General features: G+C 35.9%; 1 protein-coding gene across 1 annotated transcript in view; it reads right to left on the bottom strand.

The window, feature by feature from the left end:
• The window catches only part of GOLGB1 (golgin B1), an 83,586-nt gene that overhangs the window by 43,687 nt on the left and 31,680 nt on the right, over positions 1-8,219 (bottom strand). The window contains 1 exon segment of the mRNA XM_006884312.1: positions 1,187-1,301. Within this exon segment, the coding sequence (XP_006884374.1) occupies positions 1,187-1,301 (115 nt within the window).

The raw sequence follows: 8,219 nt of genomic DNA, 5'->3' as shown, positions 1-8,219 counted from the left end.
TTCTACTGAAGATTATCCAAAAACGACTGGAACAGCACATCAGCAGACTGTTTATATAGAATTGAATAAAATAAAATAAAATAAAATTATAGTCACTTTAGTCCAACATAACTTTATTCAGTATTTACTATTTGCAAGGAACTAAACTTAGGTCATTTAGTAGCTCTAGTGATACCATGAATTACACGTTCTGTTGATAACACGTTCAAATCCATCAGCAGCTCAAATCCACAAGCTATTTTTAGGAGAAAGATGGGCAGGCAAGAGCAGTGGTGAGTTTCTAAATTAGTTCCTAGAAAGGCTATTCTTTGGAGAAGGAAATCATGCTTGGAAAGATGCAGGTACAAGAAGAGAGAGGAAAACCCTCAGCCAGGTGGACTGACACAGTGACAACATCAATGGGCTTGAGGGTGTAAGACATTGCGACGGTAGTACAGGATTGGATAGGGTTCAGATGTGTTGTTCACAGGGTCTCTATGAATCATACTCGACTCAATGGCATCTAACAATAACAGTAAAGCAAAGGCCACTGCCCTTGAGAAGCTTATAGCAATCTTTAAAGTGTTTATTTAATGTAAATATAAATGCAAAGATATATTTAACCCAGCATTAGGGGATTAGGACTACCTTCCTGCAAAAGATAAAGTACTAGTTGAGGCATGAATTAACCAAGTTTAAGAAAAAAGGATTGGAAGCATGAATAAAAGCCAAAATTGGTTTCTACCATTGAACCTTTATTTATTTATGAAGGTAATCTCTGTTCTTTTAGCCCACAAATTACTTCTCAGAATATCCTTCCTTCATTTTGCCTCCTTAAAAATTTATCATTTTTTTAAGTCTTGTCCAAGCCTCACTTCCTAGAATATAAGTTGACCACTCCAAAACAAATATATATAATACAGAAATACCGTAGGATCTATAGCTTGTTGAGAAAAACCCTAGACTTAAATAAATACTGAAATGTGGTTTAATATTTATTAATGTATCTTACAGAATTACAAGCTCTCCTGTGTAAAATTCTAAATTATAAAAATCAAAGCACAGAGTTACTTCTGAAGACACCTCCAAAAAGTAAATATTGTTCTAAAATAAAGGCTAAATACAGAAGAAGTAAAAAAAATAAAAATAAAAATAAAGGCACAGTGTGAAGTTAAGAAAGAGAACTATGGTTTACATTTATACATACCATTCTCAGATTTCAGCTCTTCCAACTCCATAGATCTAAGGAGCAAGGTTCCATTTTCATTCTCTAGTTCTATCACTCTCTTTTTCAGAGAGGCAATATTTTCCTCTGTGACTGCCTAAATTGTAGAAACACAACATATTGATTCTCCAATAAAAAAAGTTCTCATCTTAATGCTCAGTTTAACGCTCAGATTTTTATATCTTCTCAATATTCTCCAGTCATGAAAACACTTTAAAAATAACATCTACAAATATGGTCAAGGAATAGTTGAAGCTATGGTTTTAGCCTGAAGGTAAAAAAAAAATGAAATAAAATGGTGGCCTAGAGGCAAGAACCTACTAGCTGCTCCATGGAAGAATGACAGGCAATCTCCTCCTGTGCAATTAATTGCCTCTGAAAACCAGCTGGAGGGTCAGCTACGGGTCTGTTCTGACTTGACGGTACACAACAACAACAACAACACAAACACAAACCATGGTGTTTAAATTTAAGATTGAAGCAATATTATAAAGACAGAAATACTATGTCTATTAAGGAAGAGGGAGCTCTGGTGGCCTAGTGGTAAGAAGGTGCACCGCAGTACCAAAAGCACAGGGTTCGAGGTCACCAGCTGCTCTGTTGGAGAAGGATGGGCAATCTCCTTTGTGATTAATTACCTCTAAAAACCCACTGCAGGGGTGGAAGGGGTCAGCTAGGGGTTGGTTCCGACTCTGCAGTACACAACAACATTAAGAAAGGTAGTATAAGAAAAAAAGTTTCAAGTCCATAAGAAAATGGTGTTTTAAGATTACATTAATGTCATGAAGTAACAAGGTCTCTCTCCTGAAGGAAAGTGAAGATGGAGAAAAGTTTCCCAAAGAGGAAGAGACACAAAAGTTAGTGTGTACCTATTAAGAAAGAAGAAACACAATTCTCCCCCACACAATTCTCCCCCCTCTTAGTAGCTTAATAATTCTCTCCCAATTAATTTCTGCATCCAGACTGTCTGGTTTTCATAATTTTGTTGTTTAATGTATTTTTCTGTTGTTGTTGTTGTTGATTGCCTTAGAGTTGAGCAAAACTCATTGCGACTCTATGAAGCCTGAAGCCCTGCTGCAACCACTGACATTTATCAAAGTTCATAGTGTTTCCAGAGGCATGTTGTTTAGGAAGCGGATGCCATGCCTACTTCTAAAACAAAGGGATTAATTCTCTACAACTTTTCATTAAATTATTCTATTTTTTTAGATATAAGGGCTTTTATAGTACACTCAACCATTCAAGTGATGTTGCAAGACTTGGGAAGGGATAAATTTAGGGTTCTTAAATATTTTACAAAATTTTTACTTTGTATTGATTTGCATACAGAATTTGTATACATTGTGTTTCACACTTTCCTTCATTCACACTGTTTCATACCAATATTCCCATACATTGTGATTTATAAAATTAATCACCACTGAACTACAAGGGTTCTTACATTTTTACCCTATGTTTGTAACATGTGTGTACTTATTGTTAGGTGCCACTGAGTCAAGTATGATTCACAGCAACCCTATGAACAAAAGATGTGAACCCTGTCCTACCCTGTGCCATCCTTACAATCTCTGATACATTTGAACCCATTGTTGCACTCACTGTGTCAATTCACCTCATTGAGGGTCTTCCTTTCCTTTGCTGGCTCTCTGTCTTTCCAAGCATGGTGTTCCTTTCCAAAGAATAGCTTTGCCTAGCTACATGCTCAAGGTATGTGAGGCAAAGCTTAACTATCTGACTGCACTGTTTCAAAGACACATGTTTGTTCTTTTGGCAGCCCATGAGATACTCAGCACTCTTCAGTACAATTCAAAGACATCAAAACTTCTATCATCCTTATTAACTGTCCAGCTCTCTAATGAATAGCAGGTGACTAAAAAGACCATTGCCGGAATCAGGAGCACCTCAGTCTTCAAAATGGCATCATTGCTCTTAAGTACATTAGACTGGTCCTGGACAGAGAGAGGTCTTGCCCAATGCAATATGTCTCCAGAGTCCCTGACTGCTGACCAAGGGTACTGAATGATGATTCAAGCAAAAGGAAATTTGCACTGGAAAGGAAAAAAGTCAAACTCATTGCCAATGAATCGAATGCTACTCAGTTACCCTGCAGTACAGAGGAGAAGTGTCTCACAAGGTTTACAGAGCTATAAATATTTATAAAGTGAGAATGTGACATCACTCTCCTATAGAGCAGCTGATGGATTTGACCTTCTGTATGTGAATGGCACGTGATAAGGCAGCATTTCATTCTGTGGTACATGAGATTTTTATGAGGTGGAGCCATTGTGAGTGCATCTAATAACAAGAGAGATGTGAACCTAAATATACCAATAATCACATCGTATGTAAATGACGAATTGAGAATGAGAAAATAAAATGGAAAGCCTAGATGTCACAAACTAGGAAGTAATAAGGAAAGGAAAAAAAAATCAAACCAAAAACCACCCTAATACATATTAGTGCCCAGCACTGCGTAAGGACCATTAGGCTCTGCCAGTTATTATATCCATTAGAAATATTTTTTTTACTCTTAAAAATAAAAGCCAGATGCACCTCATTATCCCTGTTGATAGAAGGTAAATTAAGATCATCAAACTAAATTCTCTTGCTTGGACATTCACATTCAATAAGCAGCCTTTCAGTGATTATAATCTAGTTGCCTCAAGGAAGTTAGTAGAATAGTCATTTAATCAGCCAATTTTTTTACTGTAAATTGAAAAATGGGAGCATTGTAATTTCTGTAATTACAGAAATTTTATTTTTTAGTTAGCCTGAGTTGTGGAAGGTACCCCAATCAAATATGACTCTGCCAAAGACAAAATTACCTTTTGAATCTGAAAAGTGGATTAAAGGTAAAAGTAATGATCTATCTCCAATATAGATTCCTAATTACTTAAAATCAGAAAGGCTTCCAAAATCAAGATATCTTAGCTATTACTTCCTTATTATTAGCTGCTTATGCACTACATTAATGCTTTTATCTATCCTTTTCAAATTTAAGATACTGCCACCAAAAATCGTTTCATCATAGGGGGAAAGAGTGAAAGCAGACGGGTGAGGATGGGGGTGTTGTTTATCTTGGGGTCACACAATTTGATGGGTGAGGGAGGTCAGGGAAATGGGAAGGAACTGGTGTGAAAAACAATATATTTGAATTTTATAAATAAACTAGTGTAATAAAAAAATTTTTTTAAACCCCAACTTTTCAACAAGAGGCATCCAAACTACCAAAGAGGAGGTAAAACTGTCAATATATGCAAAAGATATGATAGTGTATACAGAAAACCCAAAGACCCAACAAAAACCCCAATAGTCTTAGTAGACCAATTTAGTAGGGTGCAAAGATACAAGACCAATATATAAAAATCAGTGGGATTTCTCTATAGCAACAAAGAAAACATGAGAAAAGAAACTAAGAAAGCAATACCATTTACAATAGCCAACCACAAGATTAAATACTTGAGAATAAGATTATATATTTGAGAATAAACCTAACTAGAGACACAAAGACTTTTATAAAGAAAGTTACAAACACTACATGAAACAACTAACTAAATAGAAAAATATTCTCTATTCACAGATAGGGAGGGAAACTCAACACTGTGAAAATTACAACCCTACAAAAAGCAATTTACATGTTTGACACAATCATAATACAGATAACAAAATCTCTTTCTTCAAAAAGATAGAAAAGGCAATTTCTCCCAAAAAATAAAAATTAAGTGGGGGGCATAGCATTCCTTGATCTCAAAACCTATTACACAGCCATAGTAAACAAAACAGCATGGGATTGGTACAATGACAGACACATAAAATCAATGGAACAGAATCAAGAACCTAGAAATTAACCCATCTACCTACAATCAATTCATATTTGACAAGAAAACAAAACCTATCAAATGGGGAAATGACAACCTTTTTTGACAAAAAGTGATGGCAAAACTGGACATTCATCTGCAAAAATTTGAAACATGACCCACAACTCACACTATACACAAAAATCAACCCAAAGTAAATCAGAGACCTAGGGATGAAACTCAAAATCACAAGGATCAAACAGATAAAACTGGACCAAACTTAAGACACCCTAACCTATGGCATAAATAGGCTTGTAAATATAGCCAGAAATGCACAACCAGGAAAGGATGAAACCGACAAATGAGACTTTCTAAAAACCTAAGTCCTTGTATGCATCAAAAATTTTTTTCAAAATGGCTACAAACCGAGAAAATTCATCGGGCAATGACATTTCAGGTAAGGATCTCGTAACTACAGTTTACAAAATACTACAGGGCACAACAAAAGAAAAAGTTTGATAACATGGTAACAAATGGGCAAAGGCATAAAGAGATACTTCACAAAGGAAGACATCTGGATAGCCAACAGACACATGAATAGACATTCAAAATCAGTGGCAATCGGAGAGATGAAAATCAAAACCACATAAGATACCATCTCACCCCAGTAGCAGTAGCAAAATTTTAAATGTTGGAGAGGATGCAAAGATATTCAAACTCTCATGCACTACTGGTGGGATTGTTAAATGGTACAACCACTATGGAAGGCAGTTTGGCATTAATGGAGATATATATATACACCTATGTTCACAGTAGCATCATTCACACAGCAAGAAAACAGAAACAGCACAAATGTTGATCTACAAACGGATAGGAGAAATTGTGGTATATTCACACAATGGAATACTATGCAGCAGTAAGATGTAATGTTGTTGCTGTTGTTGACTGCTGTCAAGTTGACCACAACTCATAGGGAACCTATGAAATGAAGGCCTGAAGCCTTTCTATAATTATTGTCATTTCTCCAGGTTCATAGAGTTTCCAGAGGCATGTGGTTTAGGAAGTGAATGCCACTCCTGCTTCCAAACCTGTCTTAAGCTGGGAGCTCCACCAAACACTGTCCACCATGGGCAACCATTATGGCATTTGACCTTCAATGGCACAAGGTTCAGCTTCACAGCAAACCCAGATTACCTCAATACAGCAAAATGACAGAAGAGTGTTGTACAGCAACTCTAGGTCCTCAGGCCCAATTGACATTGAAATATATATACACAAACAAAAGATGAACAAAAGGCCTGAAGCCTTTCTTTAACTATCACCATTTCTCCAAGTTCACAGACTTTCCAGAGGCAAGTGGAACAGGAAGTGGATGCCACTCCTGCTGCCAAACTTCAATTAATCTGGGAGCTCCACCAAACACTGCCCATGATGGTTAGCCAATTATGATGTCTAACATACCTATGGCACAGTTGTCCATCATCGCAGCAACTCTTAAGTTACTCCAGTACAGCAAACAGACCACTGCTGTACCACATAAAAAGAAAGTTCATCCCAAATCAATTAACATTTGGCCCAATAGCCATCAGCCTGCAGGCATAGCCACGCTTTCAGCATTTTTAAATTCTGATACACCCAAATGCTGGTAGACTGTGAGCCAGAGACCAGTTAATTAAAAAAACTATACAACATGGGAGAGTGTACAAAGAATTATAGTGAGTGAACTACCTCAGTTTCATAAGGACAAATACTGCATAAGACAAATATTGTAAAATAGGATAACTGAGCTAGATGTGTATAAATGTAGAAAAGAGGAAGGGGGAATGGAGAAAGCAGAAAAAGGGGAAGAAGAGAAATCACTAGGAAGCAGAGTTTAGTGGGCAAATGGGGTGAAGAAATAGAAAAGATTCAATTGGGACTTGAAAAGACAGTGCTAACAGGCATAGAGCAATGGTAATTACATAAAATACAACATACATGAATGTATAAAACACAATGTACATGAACAAAGCAAAAAAAATGACAGATGATAACACAATGTAAATGGCACAAAACAAAATGTATATGAATTATGGCATATAAACCAATAAAAATATAAAGGGAAAATCCCTTTTTTATCATGCAGAAAAGACAAAAGGCTTATCCTTCTACCTGGAATAAATTATTAGAAAACCCAAATACCGATAAAGAAAAGCATAAAATTCATAATGCATTACCTGTATGTCATCATTACAGACATCTGGAAAAGAGGTCTGAGAGGCTATCTCAAATTTTTGCAAAGTTGGTTCAGTCAGATATTGGTTAATTTCTTTAGATTTTTCCTGGAGTTGATCTAAGGAAAAAAGTAAGCCAATAAGAGGAAATGATCTCTGCTTCTAACCTAAAATTTAGTGAACTATCATCTTATAGAGATATATTCAACATTGTTTCTTGGGTTCAATAACATTATTTATAATACCAATGCTTTAATTTCATTTCAATTGTTTACATGTTCTCAAGGTCAAAGGGAAATTCAGTAACTTATTTTCTTCAAAAGTACAATAAAATAGGTCAAGGCATTTTTTAAAAAAAGTCTTTGATCACTCTCCACTTGTTTCATGGGTTCTCCAAGATTCCATAACATGGGTTTAAAAATTAAAATGGCCCAGTAATAAAGTGGATAGTGTGTTTAAAGTTGATATTGTGTTTACATAACACATTGTTTCTGTGTAATGACTCTCAAGGATTTCTGGTTAATGCTCAGTTCTTCAATACAAATCTTTAATTCTTTTAATTTTTCCTTTAGACACAAATCTTTCATTGGATGATGATGAGGATTGAGATGGCGTACTGAGGCTAAGAATCTTTTACTTTTTATTTATATACTTAATATTGTTGTTACATGCCATTGAGTATGACTCATAGCAACTCGACAAACCCTGCCCCATTCTGTGCCATCCTTATTATGTCTGATACCTTAGAACCCACTGCTGAAGTCACTGTGTAAATCCATCTCACCTGGGGTCTTCCTCTCCCCTTCACTGGCCCTCCATCTTTCAAAGCACGTCATCCCTTTCCAAGAAATAGCCTCGTCTAGATACATGTCCAAAATATGAAAACTGAAGCTTCACTATCTTTCCTTCCAAGAAGGACTCTGGTTGAATTTTTTCAAAGACATACATTGGTTTCATGGTAACACACAAAATATATTTTCTTTAAACAATTTTAAAGAGTAAAAG

Source organism: Elephantulus edwardii, unplaced genomic scaffold (genome assembly GCF_000299155.1).
Source record: "Elephantulus edwardii isolate Elephantulus edwardi_28Jun2011 unplaced genomic scaffold, EleEdw1.0 scaffold00032, whole genome shotgun sequence".
Classification (NCBI taxonomy): Eukaryota; Metazoa; Chordata; class Mammalia; order Macroscelidea; family Macroscelididae; genus Elephantulus; species Elephantulus edwardii.
The sequence above is the reverse complement of the archived record's forward strand: the minus strand, read 5'-3'. Positions and strand labels throughout refer to the sequence as shown.